Genomic DNA, 24,058 nt, shown 5'->3' on the forward strand with positions numbered 1-24,058 from the left:
AGTAGGATCCATGCATCTAAAGCTTCCTCTGGTTCTTTTAAATCTCTTCCCAGTCCTTCTGCCCAAACAGTACAGATATAACTCCCACTCCACCCACCTTGGACTAAGTTTGCTTTGTTCCCCCCCAGTCTCTTCTAGAAGCAATTTCTCATTTAAAAAAATAAATTCAGGTTAAATTTCAGTAATGCATTAAATCATGTAAAAAGAATTTTTCCTTACTCAGACACAAAAAGCAAAAATAAAGAGCATTTGAAATAAATAAAAATCCTGGTAATAGGCAGGTATGGATCTCTGTTCATCCATGTGCTGCAAAAGTAACTCTGCATAAAGTAAGGGCATAAAATTTGGCATAAATGCCAGGAGTTTGTTTAATCCTGGCCACTGAGGTGAGTTTATTCTCCTTGGAATGTCTTTTCCACATTAAAAGGTATCCTTCTTACAAGTTCAGAGTCACTTCTAATTTCCTTACGATCAACTCCTCACACTGAAAACCTGCAGAGTTCACTCTGAAGTGACTTTTGTTTTATCCTGATCATCAAGAAAAAAAAATTACTTTGTTCCAGCCACCTGTCACTGTGGAAAACCTTGGAAAGCTGGAAGGAGCAGAGGTATAACCAGAATAAACAGCATGGCAAGGCTGTGAACCCACACACGTTTCAATCTCCCTTATTGACAATTTTGAGGTTTTATTTTAGATTTTCTGGACACCCAAAGGAGCCTGAGCATAGGGAAACACAACTCCAACAGCAGACTTCTCACTTCGCTTTTTAAAGCTGATCTTCCAGTAAAACTTTGTAAAAGCACCACTTTTCCTGCACTGATGACGGGCTTCCAAAACTAAACTCCTGCACGTATTCCACAAAAAATCTGGAACAGCAAGGGGCTGATTTTCATAATTCCTCCACACTTCTACAGAGACTGTCAGAACCTCCAGTGTTCCCACTAATATATTCTGATGCAATTGCCACCTCTCCTGAGCAAGTGCAGCCCCTGCAAAGAGGCCCTGTGATACATTACCGATATTGGCTCTTCTCTTGATCTCCTTCCTCCTGTTGGCAAACCAATTGTACACTTTGAGGGAGGTGACTCGCTCCAAATCCGACAACTTTTTTCCTAGGAAAGGAACAGAAATAAAAATAAAGGCCCTCAGACATTTGCCCCCCATCCCTGGAAGTGCCCGAGGCCAGGTTGGAGGGGCCTGGAGCAACCTGGGAGAGTGGAAAGTGTCCCTGCCCATGGCAGGGCGTTGGAATGAGATGGGTTTTAATGTCCCTTCCAACTCAAACCATTCTGTGATTCCAAGAGATAAACCCCTGAAACACAGACAGCACTGAAAAGTTATTGTAACTGAGAATAAAGTGAATTTTATGTGAATCAAAGTCCTGTGTGTCCAGGTGTCACGGCACTAAATGCCAAATATCTCCCTAAAAACAAAAGAGTCATTCTTTTTTTTCTTTTTAAAATCTGAAATACAGGAATTTCTTTGAAGCTTCAACCAACTAAGTCCAGTGGTGTGGGAGAAGGGAGGGCTGCTTTTCTAGTTTGAGCACAAAACTGAGATTCCAAAACTCCAATTCACAGCCCTGCCACAAACCCCCTTTCCTTGGGCTCCTTCTCTTACTCTGTGCCACGAGGATACAGTTCAATGACATCCTTTCTTCAGCAGAAAAATGAACTAAGAGATTTTTTTTTTGGCATTCCCCTGCAATCTGCTTTCCTTTCTCTCAACCCCCAGCACTCATCACACCCTCCCAGATGTGCCAGGACACTCATGATCTTTTGGGAGAATGGGGGGTGGATGCTGGAAACCAGATCACTGGATTTTTACCCTTAAACCAGCAAAAAAATTCCCAACAACCACAAGGGACCTAAGGAAAACTATTCCTTTTTCTGGTCATCAGTATAAAAGAGGGGAGACTGGAGGGGTTCAGCATCACAGTTGGCCTCTTCAGTTGGCCTTGTCCCTGTATAAAATACTCCATGTAGCTGCATCAGTGCTCTGCAGGTTCCTTAGGGATGAGACTCCCCTGCTTCTGAGTCTTTCTCAAAGTTTATTTATTCAGCATACAAAGCACCTGTGTAATTGCAGCAATCTGCACACTTAAGTAAGTTAGGAGAGATGAGACAACTGAAAGAAAGAAAAATCTGGAAACTGATAGCTATGCTGGTGCATCAGCACCACTGACAGTATTTCACTGCTCCTGAGACAGGAGTGTGTTTCAGCAGCTTGTTCCAAGCTGCTCCACAAACCAAATCCTAACCTCTTTGGTGCTCTACCCAATAGATCTTTCTGCTCCCACAGCCAAAAGACATAAAAGCTGCAAGAAGGGAATTTTTCGATAGGTATTAGGAAAAAGTACTTTGCCATGAGAGTGCTCGACCTTGTGGAATAGGGGCCAGAGTCAGGAAAACCTCCAGTTTTGGAGATACTGAACTAGGTAAAGCCCTGAACAACCTTAAGAGCTGGTCCTGCCTGACCAGATGACCTCCAGAGGTCACTTCCAGCCTAAACTGGTCTGATTCTGTGCTATCCTGGGACTGTCCCATCTCTCTACAACGACCTGAAAGGATAACAAGGTGGGGATCACTCTCTCCTCCCAGGTAACACGTGATGGGATGGGAGGAAACGTCCTCAAGTTCCACCATGAGAGGTTCAGGTTGGATATTGGGAACTATTTCTTCACCAAAAGGGTTGTCCAGCCCTGGCACAGCTGCCTAGGGCAGCAATGGAGTCCCCATCCTTGGAGGGATTTAAAAGCCGTGTGGATGTGGCACTTGGGGACACGGGGCAGGGGTGGCCTTGGCAGTGTGGGGGGATGGTTGGACTGGATGATCTCAGAGAGCTTTTCCATCCTAAATATTTCTGTGGGTTTATGTTCATGACTCAAGCTTTAGCTTTCCGTTCGTTAATTTTTATTCTGGTTATATAAAATCTAAATATATCCAAAACACAAGGTCTGACATCTATGTAAATGTTTGGTTAGCAAACCTAAGCAAAGGCAGGTGCATCCACTAACACCACACTGAATATTCATGCTCCTCTCCCAGTCTGACTTCTCCAGGAACAGGGAAAATGCAGCTTGTTGGCCCAAATACAATGTCCTCAATTAATATCCACGTTCTAATCCGAGATCCCTGTCTGGAAGCTGTGAAGAAAACTGAAATCCAGGAAAGATGAGCTCCTTCCAAGGACCTGCTCTATGAGGTTGGGCTCAATGATCTTGGGAACTCTTTTCCAACTCAATAATTCTTTGATTTTATGTATGATCTCCTGCAAACAGTCTGAACCCAAGGTGCTGAAATCAAATTGCTTTTTGGGAAGGACACCAGGAGCAGCTCCTCACCTGGTTTCTGGATAACTGCATTACAGGCATTGGCAATTTCTTCTCTCTTTGCCTCGTCTGGATACTGGTTCTCATTGAAGTAACTGCAAGGAGGGGAAAAAAACCCAAGTTTTTTTCAGAAATCAGAGCGTGAAGGTTCCAAAGCAGCTCCACTAAAAGGTGTCAACTGCTAATTTATACACCAGTCTTAGAGAGGCACCACAGATACAGTAAATTTTATGCATAAGGTAACATCAGCTTGCACTTGCATCCACATGGAGTGGAGGAAACTTCCCAAATGCCTCAAATAAATTAAGATTATCTCAGCATGGGCAGTGTCACCTCAGCATATGGAGATAAAACAACTTAGACAATTCCATGGGTATCAGATTTAAGACTATCCAGTGAAGCATCACATCTTAGACACCACAAAGCATGGCTTTTGTTTATTATAATTTTTTTTTCCCCCTGCCATACCCCAGCTTAGGTAGAAGGATTCACGAATATGGTGAAAATAAATGTTCACCATTTATTTCCATCCCTGGGTTAATATACACACACCCATACATACTTATCAATATGTATGACCCACAAACACACAAATACTGCAATACTTCAGACAGCTACGGTGTGCAGATGGCACAAAATAGACACAGGAAGGTTTCCAGAGTCAGGTTATGTTTTTTAAAAACCACGATTTAAAATTTTTAAATCTTCCTCAGAACACCACACTGAGTACATACAGCACGTTTCCAATAGTATTTTTTTTCCAGAATAATTGTGATTTTATTGTACTTCATGTGCAGTAAACATCCCACAGAAGTTAAAACTGTTTCCTCTTTCACTTCATTTAACTGCTTTACAAATTTTAATGAACTGATTTACATTCTACAGAGCTTATCAGATCTGCACTAAAAACAACAAAACATCCTGTTTACTTCAGTGGACTCTGATAATCACACCATAAGCAGGGACTACCACTGTTTTTTTCCTGTAGGTTATCCATAACACATAATCCTAGGAATTCTTTCATCAGCTTTGATCAGCAGCAGGTTCAGCTGTTGGACAGCTGCTCCAGATTGGAAAATCAGATATTTCCTTTAATTGTGGATCATTTGGTAGCAGGAGATTCAGGCATATTGAGGCAATTATTATTTTCCATGCTCATATTTCTCCTCCAGTGGATTGGCCCCAGCCCAGTCACTTCCTATGGAAATCTGGATTCTGTTCCACACAGCAACTGCTTCTGTCCCACTTTCTGAACACTCAGTTTGGATTTCAGGCACTGCTTCTTCATCCCACTGCTCCCAGGGTTATTTACACTCCCAGCTATCCCCACAAACAGGGGCCTATTCCAAAGTTGCTACTCAGTGAGAATGAGAAATCCCACATTAGCCCAGTGAGTTGCTGCATTAATGTAATTCCAGGGGATTTGCTGGAGCAAATGGAATCACAGGAATAGCTCCACCTTCTCTAAATGGAGGGCAGGTCATGTCCATATGACTTACATGGGCCTTGGAGGCAACACATTTCCACAGGAACACCCACTACTCCTTCCCTGCACCTCTGAGCTGCTCTTGGGAAAAGAATCTGGAGGCACAGGTTGCCCAGAGAAGTTGTGGCTGCCCCTGGATCCCTGGAAGTGTCCAAGGCCAGGTTGGATGGGCTTGGAGCAACCTGGGATAGTAGAAGGTGTCAGAGTTGGAACTGGATAAGCTTTAAGGTCACCTCCAACCCAAACCATTCTGGGATTCTGTGATAAAGGACAATTGGAATCCATTTAGAGGGATTTTTATGGAAGCTGGGGATGTGATTCAGAGTGAACCCCCTTGTTTCCTAAACTCCTTCTCAGGGAGGAGTTGGATGAGGCTGGATCCAGTCTTAGGCTTAAGCTGGGAGATCTGGGGGTGTTCAACTGGAGAAGAGAAGGATCCAGGGAGACCTTCCAGCACCTTTCAGTGCCTAAAAAGGGGCTCCAGGAGAGGTGGAGAGGGACTTGGGACAAGGGATGGAGGGACAGGACACAGGGAATGGCTTTCCACTGCCAGAGGGCAGGGAGAGATGGGAGCTTGGGAAGGAATTCCTGGCTGGGAGAGTGGGGAGGCCCTGGCACAGGTTACCCAGAGAAGCTGTGGTTGCCCCATCCTTGGAAGTGTCCAATGCCAGGTTTGCTCTAAGGATTGGGAGCTTGATGAAGCTGTAAGAGTTGAGAGCTTGTCAGCCAGCACTTCTGAGACCTGGAGTTTGTGGTGGGAGTTGGGAACTTGTTAAAATTTTGTTGAAGTTATTTGTAAAGTTTGAGAACTTGCCAGCCAATGCTTCTACTATTACAGAGTGGGATAGTGGCTGGAATTAAGGTGACTATCTAACAAAAGGATGAGTTCCCTGACACATGGACTGGTGTCTTTGTTCGACCAGATGAGAACTTGCAACAAACATCACACCCTCTGGACATGGTCATTTTTTAAACTACATTCTCCCCTCTTCCATATCCATCATCCTTCCCTGATTTAAGCCTTTGAAGTGGTGTGTGGGTCTATCTGAAAGTGCAAATTTCTGTTCAAAGGGGTCGTGTTCTGCACAAAGGTGCATTTTTTTGAGAATGAAGAACTTGGAAAACAGAGTAGAAAATGTTTTTTGCAGTAGTTAGTGATGGAACAGAAGCTCAGGATCCCAGTTCAACTGTCTCATGACAGAATCTCAGCTCTCTCACCTACAGAGTACTCCACTCTCTGTCCAGAGCCAAGAATTATTTCCTCTTGGAAGCGCTGTGGGATAAAGGAACATTAAGACATCACAGCTGAAAACTGCTGTACTATTATTTACATGAATATATTGTATGACCTCGACTCCTAATCAGGAATCCAGGCCAACACCATGTGTACAAAAATCAACTCAGCCCATTTTGGGAGCCATAACAGCAGTTTTATGGACTCCCTTTGCTGAAAGGAGAAGCTGTGGAGTCTCCTTCTCTGGAGATGTTCAAACCCCAGCTGGACATGATCCTGTGCAACCTGTTCTACTGAACCTGCTTTAGCAGGGAAACTGGACCAGATGATTCCAGGGGTCCTTTCCAACCCCAATCATTCTGTGAATGTTATTTATTTTACTTAGAGGTACCTGCCAAGAGCAAACACCACAAAGGAAACCCCACAGAATTAGAAAACATGATGGATCTACACAAAGATGCCCTAAAAACAGAAGGTGAAGCCCTGATATCATCTGATATTATGGCTCGAGATCATCTGTGGTCACAAAGCTGCTGGACAATGCCTAATATTTATGGGGAAAAAATTACAAAATACATAAAATTAAGAATCAGTTTGTACTTGAACTGCCCTTTCTTATGTTGATGCAAGAACGTGAGACATCAATTAACACAGCAAAGACAACACAAGAGCCAAGAGTGACCCTTCTCTTGGCACATAACTCAACACCATCCCTTTTGCAAGCCACAGCCAGGCTTTGCCTGGCTCCAGCAAAGCAGCTCATGTTTTCCAACCACAACAAAACTTAGGCTCACACTTACAGATTCTCTGGGACAACAGGAAATCTCCCCATGATGGAACTAAATTCCAGAACTGGGCAATGAACGAGGCACCTCTGCTGGCAAATGAGGAAGTTTTGTGCAGTCCAATCATTTTTTTTTCATTTAGAAACCACTGAAAACAGTCATTCTTACCTCTAAACATTTTACAACTGAAGCAAAACTTATTTGATTAGATCAAGACGTATTTTTTGGTATTCTGAAACATCTCCTTCAAATTCTAACACAAATTTCTTAACTAAACGTTTTTACAAGAAAAATGATTCCCACTTGAAAATCTGAAATTTTTTTTCATCCTAAATTCCTGTTTTTTAAAAGACCTGTTAAGGTCTTTTCCAGCCTTAACAATTCTATGGTTCTATGATCCTACAGTTTCTGGAAAGTAGGAGAGAATAACTGAGTTTTCAAGATAGAAAAAAAATTCAAGACTTCATCACTGACTATTCTGTTTGCTCATGTAGAGGTTTGTGAAAACATTGTGATTTTTTTGACTACAGTTCTTCTTGCAAGCAGTAAATTAATTAATCTGCCTCCAGTCCTCTTTCTTATCAGCCAGGTAGACAGGGGAAGAATGCAGGATGTCTGAATTTCTCTTCACAGCTACAAACCTCAGCCTGCTCACAGTCTGAAAAGTTCCTGAAAGCTACAGATGAAAAATTTGAAGAGATATGAACTTAAAAGGAAGGGGAAAAAAGAGCAGGCACAAGTAACTCTGCAAAGGCACACTGCTTTCTAGACAAAGGGCAGCTGTCAGCTGAATACCTTCCATGAAGAAACCAAATGATCTCTTTTGTAGAAAATGACAGTGGAGGATTAAAATGAAAAGTGGCCAAATAATTTACATGAGATGAGAATCCAGATGATGGTAAAGAATGCAGATATCCTTGAAGCCGTTTCATTTCAATAACACTGAAGCCCAGAAAAATTGCAGATTCAGAGAAACCCTCTTTCTTTCAGGGATAATGTGCTTAGGACAATGATGGAGAGGGAATCCACCTCAGCCCCGGGCTCTGTGATGGAAGCAAACACCTCCCCTCCCCTCTTTTCCAAGGTGCCCCTCTCTGAATTCCTGCAATAGCTGCCAATCTTTCTTTCTGTTGCTTCTGTTCTCCAGGCTGAGATATCAGATGCATTAAGCATGTTCCTGATAATCCACAGGGGAAGTTTTGCTGGTTTGCATCAGCTCTGCAGCCGCCAGGGAAAGGTCTGAAACAACCCAAGCTACGGAGCGGCGGAAGGATGGGCGGGTTGGGAGCTTTTCCAACCAGAAAAACTCCCCAGAACTGATCCAAGGACCCCCAGCTGGGGAAATGCTTAGTTTACAGCATGACAGAGTGGTTAAGCTGCCAGCTGGGGGAGTGATTTCAAGTGGAGAGGCTCAAATGTGTTGCAGGGTAACAATTCACCCAGGTGTGTGCACACAGGGCACTGTCCCCGGAACAAGGATGATTTACCTTGCAAATAACAGGAGGCAGGAATACACAGATGGGTATTTATTGGACAACAGCAGATGTGCTGCAGGCTCAGTCCCTCACTGAACTCTGTGTTTGCATCCCTGGGCTCCCACTTCCATCTCTGTGGGAGTTTCACCTCCCAGCACTCTTGTTGGGATCCCAGACAGAATTACTGAATCATGGAATGGTTTGGGTTGGAAGGGACCTTAAAGATCATCTCCTTCCACCCCCCTGCCATGGGCAGGGACACCTTCCACTAGCCCAGGTTGCTCCAAGCCCCATCCAACCTGGCCTGGAACACTTCCAGGGATGGGAAGTCCATCTTCCCTGAAACTCAGGCTGCAGTTCAGCTTAACACAATTCAAGCACAGACCAAAGAACGATCCCATCCTCTCCTTCATTCCCTTTCTGTGGGAATGTTTTCTGCCCGGCTGCTTCCCTGGTCCAGCTTCCCACCCGTGCCAAGAGCAGCAGTTGTGCAGCCAAGGGAGGCAGGAGATGGCTGGAACAGGCAGTTGGGACCAGCTCCTCCCACAGCAGCTCCCACACATCCTCCTCAACTGATGCTGGAAGCAAAGCCTGAGCGACGGGCTCCAGGGATGGATGGATGGAAAAATGGATCTGCCCGTTTTCCCCAGCTGACCCCTGCTGATGAACAGAAAATCCTGCTGTCCCCAGGAATGGAGTTCCCTGCCAAACCCTCTCCTGTCTGAAAATACACAAGAGAGTCCAAGCTGCTCCTTTATCTCTGATAATTCCAGCTGTAATTCCAGCTCCCTATCCAGTTTCCCTCCAAAGGCTTCTTCTGCTTTCCACTGACAAGTCACAGAAACCACTCACTTACCTATTTATCTCTCATTAGTAGATTTATCAGCCCAGTATCACCCAGCAGCCAGAGGTCACTGTTTGAGTCTTTGTGGCTTTTAACAGAACTATTATTCAGGCTGTCAAATCAATGGAAATATTTCTGAAGTTGGTCTGTCATCTGTGCCTCAGATCTTATCTCCACGTGGCACGAGACAGACTGTCAGAGGAGTGACATTCAAAGCATAATCTCATCAGAAAGTGTAATGACTAGTTTATTTCCCAGTAAATACTGGCCAAGAATATCCCTAATGCCATTTCCAGAGAGGTCAGCAGATGACACCATCCGTTTCATCTACTGATATTTCTACAGATCCTGTAATAACGACAGGGGTGTCAACTGAAGAGTTCACCCCACAATATAAAGTCATTTCTATTTGTGACAGCAAAATTAAAGCTCAGAGATAACACCCTGCACAGATAAACTCTGATGGAGCCAAGAACTGCACCGAAGGCACCGTCCTCTCCTTCCCCCAGGACTGCAAAACAACCAGGCAAGGCTGGGAAGTGCAGCTCTCTGGATGCAATTCTGCCATTCCTGCAGCAAAAACAAACCTAAGAACAAATCCCCAGCCCAGAAAAACCCACTGCTGAACACGGTGGCTACAGTTCTCTGCTGTTTTCCCCACAGCACTATCCCTTAGCTAATGGATTCCACACTTCCACGGGTCCACAGGACTGGAAAAACCACCCGACCTCTTCTACAGCTCTGACCAGAGGTTTCTCAGCTATTCTGGCATTAAGCCCAGATCTTCTGTTTGACCTACAGAGGTATCCAGCCCCTACATGAAAAATTGGGGTTTTATCCAATGTAGAACCTTTACCATAACTTTAAATCACCTTTGAAACTAAACTGTAAAAATCCTCGTTTTTTTTTAAAACCTGTATCTCATTCCCAGCTCGAGTTTTCAAGCCCAAGGTATTGCCAGGGACAGCACAGTTTTTAAGCCTCTCATTGTAAGAAATGCTTCATTCCTGTACTTCTTTTCATGGCAAGTGCAAATCTGGAGGAGATCAACAGGACTAGATCACTTAGAGCACTTATATAAACTGTAATTATTTCCCATGTCAGGATGTGTTTGTGTGTGTAAATTCCACAGTCATGTCAGTCAGTATGCATTAAAAAACTTCATGCAATAGAGCTCGCTCTATTCTGGTTTTACAAATCAGTGCCTGAACTCCAAAACAATCATTTTACTGATGTTTCTTAGCAGGAATCTTCTCTACAATGTAGATTAAAATGCCAAAAATACACCTTGCACCGGGTGGAGAAGCTGTATGACCTTCAGAGCTAATGCAACAACAAGCTTTTCATTTTTAAACAGCACTTTCTCAGTATTTTGACAGCGGTCTCAAGGACCACAATCCTATCAAGCTGTTAATATTATCCTAGAATTTGTTTAAAAACAGAATTAATTGATAATAGCTCTGAAAGCTTCACACTTGCAGCAGATAATCTGTGCCTCCTAATCTCCAGCACCCTACTGTCGAGATAATTAACAATTAAAAAAAAAGAATAGTTGAGACATGGAGGTGGTGATTTACTCTTCCTTGTAATTGGATTTGGCGATAAGAGTATTTTTGAAATGACACAACAGGCCTCTTCTGAACAGAGAGATCTGGAGTTTGGAGCAATTTGTAACACACAGGTACCTCCTGCTTAAGGCACCTTGAAGGCCCTGACAGCAGAGAACAGCTACAATTTGGACTATCCTTAAATTTAGAGGCACCACAGACCCCCAAAGTCAACAGTGTTCACTAAATTGTTCCTAAAACAAAAGGAAAAGGGGAATTTTTTTGAAGCCAGCAAGAAACCAACATGATAAAGTGAGAACTGTTCTATAATATTTCAACAGGAGGCTGGTGTGAGCGAACAGCACCTTCAAAGCTCTTCCTAACAAGGCAGCCAAGCATGAATAATGGGATCTCTTCCTCTCTTTTATTTACTGGCAATATTTAAATTGAGACCTACATGCTACAGGGATATTTATGTGCATTAAATCCTCTGGACTCAGTGACTGATAAACAAGGCCTTTATGAAAACAACTGTGGAACAAACATCTCATCTTCATTTTCTGACTCGGGGCAGGGGAAGTGTTATTTTAGTTGCATCCTCTGGATTATCTGGTTCTCCTGAGGCAAGCAGAGCTCAGGCAGGGTCAGCCCATGGAAGAAACATCTCCAAAGGGATGAGGCCCTGCAGAAAGCAGCCCTGGCTGGTTCCCACCCGCTGGGAAGGGCTGTTGGTGACCCACCATTCCAGCCAGAGGTCCCCTGATGGACGCTGTGGTTATCAGAGATACCATTTGCAGGCCAACAGAGGATTCCAAGGCTTTATATGGACACATGAACAAATGGCAGAACTTGGATTTTACACTGCTCAACACAAACTATCTTTTTCTGCTCTCCTGAAGAAAATTTTACACTCACCAGAGCCAGAATTCAGTTTTCAGCTCATCTGAAGTTAAGTATTCCCAGGAGAACAGCCTATCCTTCCCTCAAAATTGTGCTTTAATGGGAAGTTCAGGACTGGATAACAAAAAATGTGTGTACATAATGTCAGCAAGGCCTCTCAGGTAATTCTTAGTTTAGCCTCAGTAAGGTCTTGTTTTCCAAAATTTTATAGTCCTCCAGGCTGGGAAACTTGAAGTCTCCCTTTGTCCTAAGCCTCCAGGAGGGGAAAAATCCCAGTCCTGAGATTTGTGATAAAGCTTGGCTTGAGCTGACAGCTTCCAACATCATCACCAGCATTTCCCCTCAAAGATCCACGAGTTTTTATTTTCAATTTTCAGGCTTGGACCAGACTCAGCTCAGCTCAGAAGAGCACTGACAGTCATCACTGCTGCTGCATTTTCAGAAAATAAAAAGGAGGATCCTACAGGATTCCAAAGACAAGGCAAATTCCTGCAGGATATCCAGCACCTGAAGTCAAGAGGTTCAGGATTAAATCTGATTTTGGGCTTATTACATGTATTTTTAATGCCTGGTACCTCCAAGATCTGGGCTAGAACTGTTATCCCATTAATTGCTGTACAGACAGAAAGCAGGAAAAGGTATTTAATTTTTTAATATCAATCTACTGTCTGCCTTGCAACCTGAATGCAACACAACAGATGGATTTGAGCAACTGAGAATGAGAAATAATGAATGAACACAGGCCAGCAATGCCAGTTGATTGAACTACTTTGGTGCCAAGACAAACTTCCTGGGGTTCTTTGCAGACAACACAGACAAAGGAGGAGATTTAAGGGAAGTTTTAAGTCATCAGGTACCTCTGGGATCCTTGAAGAGCGTTTCTCAGGTCGGGCAGCAGCAACATCTTGTCATTTATTTTTATTTATTTCCTAGAGATTATTCAGTGGCCATTCCCCATCCATAGGGAGGAAATAGCTGGGTTTATTATCCAACTTTTTTTTTTTTGCCTATAGGACTGTGAATTACCTCAGAAATGCTAAGCTCCAAGGACTACAACAGATTACTTCATTTACCAATACCCTTCATGCTTTGTATTCCAAGAGTGCTTTCCATACCCAGACCATCAGCTTCTTCAAAAGTGTTCTGGAATTGTCTTCATTCATCTTATTAATATTATTAGAAGGTAATATTCTACAGGTAGAAGAGCAGCAAAGTTAAGAGATATAGACCCAAGAAAGTAGTCACAGAGCTGAGAAACCAACTCACAGCTCCTAACTCCAAGATTTGTGCCCTCTGTGGCTTTTTCCACGTGTTTCCTCTGAAGTGTCATTGTCACTCTCCAGATCAGCCAAGTTCCCTTGGAATAGTCCTTTTGGGAGGCCTGATTTGAACAATGTTGGCAGTGATGCTCCAACAACTGAGGAGTTGTTGACTGTATGTCTAGAAAAATTAATTATTCCTGTCGTTTTTGAGCTCCAGTGAAGTATTTGATGAAGTGACAAACGGGGAATTATGCCTAATTTTGGAAAAGATAAAGGTGAGTACAACAATGAGATAGAGTAGAAAGAAACATATAAACAAGAAGAAGACTAAAAAATGAAGCTAATGGCTTGGAGGGTAGTGATCAGTGATACTCCTCAAGTATCATCTTTGGAGCACCTTAAGAAGGAAAACTCAATGATCTCGCCACAAAGTGTGCACATGGCAGTGAAACCTGCTGATGACAAAGTCAGAAGCCACGTCAATACAGTGAACTGAAGCACCATAAAAAGCAATGGACAATCCTGAGGGCAAGAACTAAAGAGAAATGTAATGGTGCAGCTTCCAGGGTCACCCACTTTGGGAAGAACAACTCCACAGGCACAGCAAGATCATCGGCTGGAAAGACTGTTTTCTGTGAAGGCCCTGTGACCAAAAGACAAAGTTCAACAAAAACACCAAAAAGGCAAAGCCTGACAAGAGCTGAGGATGCTGCTCTTCCCAATCCAGGAGGAAAAGCATGAGGAAAAGCATTAAAAAAAGCATTGGCCTATGGAGACAGGCTGGGGGAGCTGGGGGTGTTCAACTGGAGAACAGAAGGATCCAGGGAGACCTTGGAGCACATTCCAGAGCCTAAAGGGGCTCCAGGAGAGTTGAAGAGGGACTTGGGACAAGGGTTGGAGGGACAGGACACAGGGAATGGTTTCCCAGTGCCAGAGGGCAGGGAGAGATGGGAGATTGGGAAGGAATTGTTGGCTGGGAGGGTGGTGATGCCGTGACACAGGTTGCCCAGAGAAGCTGTGGCTGCCCCTGGATCCCTGGAAGTGTCCAAGGTCAGGTTGGACAGGGCTTAGAGCAACCTGGGATAGGGGGAACCTATGGGGGAACCTCCCATGGCAGGGAGGTGGAACTGGCTGATCTTTAAGGTCCCTCCCAACCCAAACCATTCTGGGATTCTGTGCTACCCTTTCCTTGTCAAAGAGCCTTCTGGGCAGCCACCACCCAACAAGCTGTTGTGCCCTTGGCTGTATTTGCCTCAAAGACAGAGATTTTAATCACATTCTGAAAAGGATATAATAAAGGCTCAGGGAAACAAGAGAAGCTGAAGATGAAACTGGAAGTCTCAGTCCAATGTTCCTGTCCAAGGGGCATTAAGCAACTGAAAAAGCACCAACCCATGTACATAATAAGCAACAAATCAGATGACTTTTTCTATATATTGTGTACTTAATGCCCTATTTTCTCATTCTTTTTCATATTAAAAAAACCTCCTTGGACCAGGTCCATGTCTTCTACTCTGTTGATGGAGTTCCTCACAGACAGCACAATATTCAAAACAAATTAAAACTTATGCATGTTCCAAAGGAATATCAACCATAAAAAAGGTCAGTTGTGCTACCCTGGATCACCAAAAAAAAAAAAATTTAAAAAAGGAATAAAAAAGAATCTAGGATGTGGCAGTGACTTCTGTGGGTAAAGCCCATACAGTTCTCTGAGAGAACATTCTTTTTAGTCTCTTTAAAGTGCTCCACAGCCTGACCAAGGAGCCCATAAATACATGATGCAACACACTTAAGGAGTTTTACTTAGGAATTTTCCTCCCTCACTTCTCCTTGTAATTACTCTGTTTATTACTTGAATAAAGACCTCACATCTGTTACTGGATGGCAGAGAATTTCCCTTCACCGAGGTAGGTTTGGACTCTGTTCAGAGAGGAGCTGCAGTGAGAGTCAGCAGGAACACTCTGCAAAGTTCCAGAAACCAGGAATGGGCAAATCCAGTCGTGCTTCGGGCTGGATGGTGCTCCTGGATCCTCCTTGCTGACAGCTGGATGCAGCACTGGCAGAGGGGACAAGGTACCAACCTGATCACTGATTCCTCCTGAATGCTTTCCAGATCCCTCAGGATTTAATTCTGGAATTCACTCCAGTGGGTTTTTCCATGGGTAAAGTTACAGGTCAGGTGGGTCCTGCAGTGAGGGATGGCTGTTCCTCCAGCTAAACTCAGATTTGGACAGCCCAATATCCCATCTAACCCTGCTCTCCTTCAGTTCAAGGCCATTCCCCCTTGTCCTGTCCCTCCATCCCTTGTCCCAAGTCCCTCTCCAGCTCCCCTGGAGCCCCTTTAGGCACTGGAAGGGGCTCCAAGGTCTCCCTGGATCCTTCTCTTCTCCAGGCTGGACACCCCCAGCTCTCCCAGCCTATCTCCATAGGCAAATGCTTTTTCAAATGCTTTTTCTCCAGGACTGGGAAGAGCAGCATCCCCAGCCCTGTCAGGCTTTGCCTTTTTGGTGCCTTTGTTGCATTGTGTCTTTTGGTCACAGTGACTTAACAAAGTCATTATAAAACAGCCACCCAAAATGCAGCCTGAAGGTGTCAGGGGCCACCTCACACAGTCTGTGTGACAAGGATGTCCTGGCTTGCCCTGCCTCCTGAATTCATGGTAACAGCTAAGAAAACAGCAATTAATAACGATTAATATGAGCTTTTTGTTACCATCTTTTGAACAGAGCAGTCACAGGGAGAAGAACACCATGAGGGATTACAGCAAGTCAAGTGCTGGCAAAGAAAAAAACCTCAAAGAGAGAGAAATCACAGCACCAGACTTGGATTTTCACAGTGTCCTTACAGCAAACAGCATCTAGAGGTCTCAACACGATTGTAAAGAGCACTGGGCTCTGTGCATGGACAGAGCACAAGCCCTTGGCTCAGAGAAGTTGTGCCCTAAAATGACTGGCATTAACAGTTAATAACGTTCTGGAAGGTGAATTATTTATACTGGATATAAATAAAGCAGGTATTTTTGAAATTCACAGCAATTAACACTCCCATGATTCAACTTTATTTGCTGTCTTAGGGTAATGCACACAGAGAGGAACAAATTCCAACCCCTCACATATATGAGTGCATCCAAATTATTGTAATCCTTCAGGAAAGACTGTTCAGAGAAAAGATACTCTCAGTCAATACACAAAAGTGATCAGCAAAAAATACAAATGCTGGGCTGGAGGTCAGAGAACAACAGGAATCAGATGCAGCTGGTTGTGTAAGCTGGAATATTCACCCTGGAAATATGGAAATCAGTTCTGCTCGGGTCCCTGCTCACCTGCCCCAGGTCACTAAAAATTGAATGTAGGAATAGAAAAGGTCCAGAGAAGAGTGACAATTAATATTATTAAAGGCAAGGGAAGCCTTGGCATCTGAGAAGAGATAAGAGAGTGACTGTTAAGTTCAGAGAGGAGATAAATGAGCAGCACATTGATAGCAGCACATACTGCAAATGGTGAGGGATAAATGCAATGTTCTGCCTTGTTCTTTCTCATGATACTCAGGCCAAAGGGACCTTGGACTTTTTAAACACATTTTAGCATTTAAAATGAAACCAGGTATAATTAGTTCTCCAGAAGTACCCTGAAGACCTTGGCAGGATTTAGAAGGAATTACATATTTATGTGAATAATAAGAATGCCCAGAGCTACAATAGCAGGATTAAAAAAAATATATACAGGATAAGAGATAAGAGCTTTTGTCCACAGCCACACCAGCTATCCAGGTGTGAACACCGAGTATCTCAACTGGTCCTGCAGAAATGCAGGAGAGTATCTGGACTAGAGAAGAATTCCCATCCCTAAAATGTGGGTTTACAGCACCAGGCAGTGCTGTTACAGGTCAGACTGACAAAGTTCCTTTTTGTAAATGTTGATTTCAGTTATTTTGACCTTGGCAGATACAAAAATTTTATCTAGAGTCTGCTGCAAGGAGCTGCCCCTCCCACAGATCATCTCTTTTATTATTAAAAAAAAAAAAAAAAATAAAAGAAAAAGAGAGAACACAAAGAAAGAAAAAGTACCTGAGCTCTCTAAAAAGGAAAATAACTCATTAAGTGCTGGATCCTTGAGGAAACCAGAGTCTGGCGAGACTTTGGACAGACATCCTTGCATTCTATTTTACTGCCTGCAATCTGCCCAACAACTGGGATTTGCTTACAGCTGATTAGAATAGGAAGCTTGTATATTATGCATGTCTGAGAGGGAACAGAGCTTGATCTGATGCAAAATAAGGAAGATCCTGTGTCAGGCAGAAAATGGCTGCTCTTGCATTTTATGAAGACATACAGCAATGACCCTGAGCCAAACCACTTGAACTTTCAGGCAGTAAAAAGATCTTGCCTGGGTCTGAACAGCAAAGTGAACTTTGCTGGATGCCTTTGCAAAGTGCCCTCGCTCAGATCTCAAAGCATTTCACAGGCAAGAACTGCAAAGATCCTAAAAAAAAAAACCAAAAACAAACAAAAAACCACACTCCCCGAGTCTCAAAGGACTTAATGAAGTTGAACCTCCCACTGCAAGTTGCTGACTAACAAACACCTTATGACAGAGTAGAAAGAGCTGGAAAATAATGTAAAGAAATCACCTGATGTTTTCCTCTGCATTAAGATCAAGTGTCTCAGAATCATCCTGACAGATTTCAGCTGATTTGCTCCTGAGAAATGTTCTGTAATTCCCGCAACCTGCTTAATGCTCCACCATTCCTGAAGTCAGGAAGTCTTTCCTAACCCAAATATTTCTTGGCAACCCAAAACCTGGAGGCTTTTAGCACCTTGCTCACCCTTCCTTCGGACTGGCTCAGCTCCAGAGCAGGTAGGAGATATTTTATAGTGAGAACAGCGAGTCACCAAAAGGTTCAAGGACACCTGAGGGTCACAGGGATGGCAGAGCACAATTCCCAGCACTCCAAACCTCCCAGCAAGGCCAAGAAAGACGAGCAGCACTCCGTGGACATCGTTATATTGATGAGAAACTGATGTTCTGTTCCTAACAATGTACCAGCCTAATGGAAGAGGCCGAAGGACACGACTTCCTGCTCTGTTGGCAGCTTGGAAAGGGAGAGACGCAATGAATCCCAAACTTCAATCTCCTCCAAAGCCTCGCACAGGAAACTTAGATCCCCTATGGGGCCGGTATTAAGGCTCTGCTAGAAGACATAACTAAGAGTAATGGGATAAAATTAACTAAGAAAATTTCCTAACTGGATTTCAGGAGCTAATAGAGCTCTCGTTTTCCCCAGGGAAGCCGTGGAAGCCCCGGCGCTGGGGAGAGCTGCAGTAATAGAGCTTTCACAATCGGAAGGATTTCTAATAACCCATGTCAGGGCTGACATTGCCCAGGGCCAGGACCATGGCCAGGACTCCGTGGGCCCATCCCGGCACCACTTCGTCGGGAACAGGGATGGAGGGGCCTCTTTCAGGAGGGTAAAACTTCCACAGTGTAGAATCACAGAATGGGTTGGGTTGGGAGGGACCTTAAAGATCAGCCAGTTCCACCTCCCTGCCAGGGGCAGAGACACCTTCCACTAGCCCAGGGTGCTCCAAGCCCTGTCCAACCTGGCCTGGGACACTTCCAGGGATCCAGGGGCAGCCACAGCTTCTCTAGGAATTCTATTTCAGTTCCTCACCACCCTTATAGGGAAGAATTCCTTCCCAATATCCCATCTAACCCTGCCCTCTGGCAGTGGGAAGCCATTCCCCCTTGTCCTGTACCTCCTTGTCCTTTGTCCCAAGTCCATCTCCACCTCTCCTGGAGCCCCTTTAGGCACTGGAAGGGGCTCTCAGGTCTCCCTGGATCCTTCTCTTCTCCAGGTGAACCCCCCCAGCTCTCCCAGCCTTTCCTCACAGGACAGGTGCTCCATCTCTCTAATCCTCATGGAACTAATCCATTCCTGTTCCCTGGAAAAATCAAAAGACCCCTCTTCCATGATGCCAGCACAACTGCCAGTATGGCCACACTTTTAATGAAACCAGGAACTCACCAAACTCAAACCAAACAAAACCAGAACAAAACCAAGCAGATCAAAAACCCACCATGGATAATCCATCCATCTTTTGTTAAACTTCCCCTTCCCTGTGCTCCCAGCTGTGCATCCCTGTCCTCTGCCCTGGGACAGCTCTGGCACCCCCTCCCTGCACAGCAAGATGAACCAATTCAGGAAAATGCAGGGGGGGAACAAGAAGGATTTATTTTCCCTGAACTGAGCTGAACTGGCTGCTATTTCCATCAGACAAGAAACATATCTGGCACAGTGCAGGGTGGTAGGAGCAGGGAAACTGAGGAGGAGGGGGAATTGAGAAGGGTGGTGAGGCAGGATAACACCTAAGGATGAGCTGGTGACAAACTGTTAATTCAGCTCAGCTATAGCATGAAACTATACCCTCCTATCTTGAGAAATCTAAACCCATTTCTCTGGGGAATAAAGCCAAGTGAAACACCTGACTCTGTTTTGCCACCTATGAAATGGGGATAATGGGTATCTATATCATCTTAGTCTTATTTAATCTAAATACACCCTTTACAAAAGGAGTTTCACAAGCACAGACAAGTGTTAAAATAAAAAAAATCAGACCCATAAAATCAAACCAAATAACCCTCAACCAGAAAGCAAAGTCTCTGCTCCCCAGACAAACTGAAATGCGTTCAACTGATGAATTATTCATTTTTGTTTAGGGCAGAATTTACAGGTTTTTTAATTTAATCTTTGGATAAAGTGTATACTTAAAAAACAACACTCAACCCCCCCCTCCAGTCTTTAATGGCACTCGACAAAAGTGCCTTAAAACGGGTATAAAGTCACTGATTCTGCTGCCAATCTTAGTTATTCTGTTTGCCTGAAAAAGAAGATAAACCTCGACTCCAACACATGATTAGAGGAGAAGCACGAATCACTTGGGGAAAAAAATAACAATAAAGAAAATAAAACGACAAGACAACACAGCTTCGTTTAAAAAAAATAAAAAGGAGAGAAAACCCTGAGGGAATTTTCTATTTTGTGGTTCTAACGAGAGGGGTTGAAAAGAAGAGGTAAAGCAGAGAAAAGAAAAAGAAAAATTATCTGTGGGACAAAAAGTAACAGAAAAAGAACAGGAAAGTGAAGCAGAAACAGGCTTTCAAGTTTAACCTGAGGTTTGCACAGAAAGGACTCTTGCAGTCCTAGCTCTGTTCCCAAAGGAGGGCAGAGCCACACGACAACACCGACACACTCAAAACTCAGCATATTCCATGGGCAGGAGGCTCCAGGAGGGAACAGGTCAAGGTTGGTATCAGTAGCACAGCAGAGAGAAGGAGCTTTGCACTGCAGTTGTCTGAACCACACCTAGTCTGCAGTTAAATATAGAGCTTTACTTTCTGGAACTACTGCTCCTCTTAACCTTCACAGCATAAATATTGAGAGAGATGTTTTAAAAAAAAAAGAAATAAATAAATAAAAGGAGAAAAGAGACCCAAATCCATTGTCCGAAATCTAAGCCCAGAGACTAATAAACTACTCTGGGAGGATTCCAAAAAAGCAGGGAAGACTGGAGAATTGAATTACACAAACCACAAGCAGCATTCTGGAAATCCAGTATAAACCAATTAGTTTCTTTAATACACATATCCTGTACACAGACACTTAGGTACATCAGACATCTAAGTATATGGCCCTAACTCTAATCTTAATCCTATCAGGTTGGCACCAATATAATAATTAATTGCACTGGAATTTTTGTTGATTTCAATATTCAAAAAAAAAAAAAAGAGAAACGAGCCCTTCAACCCTCACCCTTCTCATTCAGCTCATGGGCCAAATCCTGACTGGTGCTGTGCATTTTCAGTGCTCCAGGAAGCAAATCCCTCTAATTTTTGCAATCAAATTCAGGTCCTTCCCCTGAAGTGCTCTCAGCTGGTTTGACACATCGACTTTTAGTGATGGCAGTTCTCACCAACTGAATACAACTCAAAAGCACACAATTAACTGACAGAGCAGGTCAACACCCCCACCCTCACCCAAAAATTGTTTATGCAGCATTCCAGTAACATCCAGAAGGAAGAAGTTCTGCATTACCTACACAAGAGTTTCCAGTAAGGTTTAGATTCAACCCTCTTATCTTCAGGCTTTAAACTAAATGACCAAAGTCAGTTCTAAGTGCAGAAGGCAATTAGAGAGGGAGGTGCCCACAACCCTCATATGAGTTGGATGGAATTGTCTCCTGCATCTCTGTTCCTCCTTGCTGGACAGTTATCAGCTGAAGTTCCCAAAGCAGCAGGACATACAAACACAATGCAGTGGAACTTGCACCTCCTGGAGAAAAACAGCCCAATAAAGTGAGATGCCTCCATTCACAGTCAAAATTTAATCCTTGGGAGGAAAATGCCAATTACCCAACAAACAGCACCAGCCCACAGGCAATGCCAACCACCATTTTAGTGGCCAAATGCTTATTCCTGACCCTATGGCATGGAGGAAATCCAACCTCTTGGGCCAGGCAGCCAGGAATCTGGTTACCTCCATCCTGCTGCTGTTATGAGCCACATTATGGACAAGCCTGGAAGACTCCAGTGACTTGTAAGTGAAATTAGTTCCTTTCTTCCTGGGGCTCCCAGAAGAGCATTTTTCTCCCACTCTTTCAGGACCTGTCACATAAAACAGCTCATCCCTCCAGCTCACTAGGCCTACTAAAGCACAACAGTTTAACAACCATATTCCCAGCTTGCTTTATGGGGTGGTTTTATTGCCATACAACACTTTTACTGTGGTCCTGCCTTGAATGAAACTCCTCAGCCCTGATTTCCAGTACCCCACACAAGGCTGGGAAACTCAGTGCTCACGGTGACCTACCAAGGGCTTGGTAAATTAACATTAAAGCCAGGATTAAGGCAATGTGGCAGCAGCAGAATAAGAAGAAAACCCTTGCAGCAAAGACCTTACAGAGCACAAGACACAGAGAACAAAACCAAGAATGACAAAGAAGAAAAGAAGTTAATGAAAAATTAAGATCGGGCAATTACGTATCTGCATTCACAACTGGGTGATTTCAAACTCAGCACTGATTTGCTTCTTTCCATAACCAAACCCAAACCTCACACCTTTCTAACAGGCACATCAAACCACCACAGGTTCTCTGAGAGTGTCTCAGCAGAGAAAGGCTTGAGGAGAGGTGTGGAGGAGGAAAGGGTAGTGCTGGTTTGCTCAGCTCTTTCTCTGCTCTGTGTTTCCCCACAGAGGTGTCTGAGGCACAAACAGGATTCAAACAGCAAATCACAGCAGTTATTGCACTTCAGGCCAGATAGAAACCAAAAAATGAAAACAGCCACGTCCAAAGAGCTCTAATTCTACATCAAGCATAACTATTTCATACACAGAGGGTTCATCAGGAGATGGTGCTGTCCTGAAGGCACACAGAGCTGTGGTGGTTTGTCATTTTACACATCAGGAGAGTCATACAAACATTTTAAAGTGCTAAAGATCCTGTACTGCCTCTGTGGAGGGGGACACCAGAAAAACACAGTCCTGTACAATCAGATCCCAGGACTTTGCATTAGCTTAGTCCAGCAAAGCAGAACAGATTTCAAATATTTCCTTCGGGGAAACATCCAGCCTAAGCTGAAAACATCAATGCAGTGCCAGGCCAGAACAGGGAAACAAACACTTAGTTACTGGTTCCAGTCCTGCAAAGACCCTGTGATGGCCTGTGCCCACACAGAAGTGTGTCTATCCTGTGTTCCCGAGGGAGCTCAGGATTTCAGTCTTAGCTCAGCCTCAGCTCCTGCTCCTACTCAGTTCCCCAGGCCCTTGTGCAAGCAGGAGGGAAGAGGAGCATTACAGAAATGGGAAAAGCACATCCCACAGATCTGCTGGCCAAGGTCTCACTGGAATTGCAAACCAGAGGAGTGCAGCACACACATGGTGCTTCCATGGAAAGGAAGCTCCTCCTGCCCTCAGAGGGGAGAAAACTCTTCCCAGCCATTTAGCCCTGAACAGAAACAAGCATTCATCCCTAAACTACACCTGAGTTCACTGGCCCTTTCCTGTTATACAACATTATCCACAAAAGAGACATTACTGTGAGCAGAGGGGAAGGCAAAGCACACCCAGGCTCAGAGTGATCTGTCTCTGCAGGACTGGAGGGCTGGGAGCTCTAATGATCACCTCCCACTCTGCAGATGTGTTTGAAAGATCCACTTTGCTCTGTGCTGCTCCCAGCTCATACAAAAGGGTTGTAAGAGCCTTTTTGGACAAGGAATCTACTGCTTGTTAGGCAAAGTTCTGCATCCTGAGCAATCACAGCGCTGTCCAAATGCCAGTACCAACTATAAAATACCTGGATACACCACGAGGGGAAATGAGGAAAGTGGGAAAGGAGAAATGCAGAGTGTAAAGAGAGTGCAGGCCCCCACCAAGAGGGAGTCTGGATTAGGCTAAGTGGAAAGGTTTCTGCAAAAGCAAAGGAAGAGCTGAACACCAATACTGAGCTAAAGACATGATGTCCTGGGGGCTACAAAAAAAAAAAAAAAGAGAGATTGTCCAGAGCAGTGCTACATTTTTTTAAACAACACAAGAGGTAAAACAGCTCCTCCTACTCTCTAGAATCAATTACAGGCTTGCATAATGCTAAAACACACCCAGTGCTGCTGTTCACCAGAGCAGGCAAAAGGACACTTGAGTTGGGTTTAAAACACCCAGCTCCAAAGCCCCAGAGTGACCTACCTTTCCATGACTGCCAGGCACTCCTTTCTCCACGTGAACCGACTGCCTCGCCGTAGTCTGAAGGTCCCAGAGGTAGCTGTGACTGGGGGAGGCGTCTGTCTCCATTCTGGCTCTTCTACAGGGATAGGAGCTGGTCTCATGCTTAGTGTGGCCCCTAAGAATAACAAATATTGTGGGGTTTAGAGGGTTAAAAGTCATGCCCATCCTCTCATTCCTGTTCGTGGGAAAAAAAGACAGGACAGATGGTGAAACCATTCACACTAAAAAAGAAAAGCATTGTCCAACAGAGAGACCTTAAAGATACACTAAGAGTTGCCATCCCCAACCTCCAAGCCAGAGAGGTACCAGGTGACCATGGAAGTCTAAGGAGACATAACTGAGCTGACAGGCACTTAGGAAGAGCTGTCCTGTCTTCATCAAGAGGAAAGGGGTTGTAAAGAAAGGGTGAGCTGTGCCCCA

At 44.2% G+C, this 24,058-nt stretch overlaps 1 protein-coding gene across 9 annotated transcripts in view; it reads right to left on the bottom strand.

Moving 5' to 3' along the window:
- HMBOX1 (homeobox containing 1) overlaps nucleotides 1-24,058 on the bottom strand; it is a 109,792-nt gene that overhangs the window by 7,189 nt on the left and 78,545 nt on the right. For all 9 annotated transcript variants that reach the window (XM_051812150.1, XM_051812161.1, XM_051812130.1 and 6 more), the window contains exons 6-8: nucleotides 23,600-23,753; nucleotides 3,345-3,427; nucleotides 1,018-1,113 (exon numbers count right to left, since the gene is read on the bottom strand). In XM_051812150.1, the coding sequence (XP_051668110.1) occupies nucleotides 1,018-1,113; nucleotides 3,345-3,427; nucleotides 23,600-23,753 (333 nt within the window). The remainder of the gene's footprint in view (nucleotides 1-1,017; nucleotides 1,114-3,344; nucleotides 3,428-23,599; nucleotides 23,754-24,058) is intronic.

Source organism: Manacus candei, unplaced genomic scaffold (genome assembly GCF_025592945.1).
Source record: "Manacus candei isolate 608988 ecotype Guabito, Panama unplaced genomic scaffold, ASM2559294v1 h1tg000007l, whole genome shotgun sequence".
NCBI lineage: Eukaryota > Metazoa > Chordata > Aves > Passeriformes > Pipridae > Manacus > Manacus candei.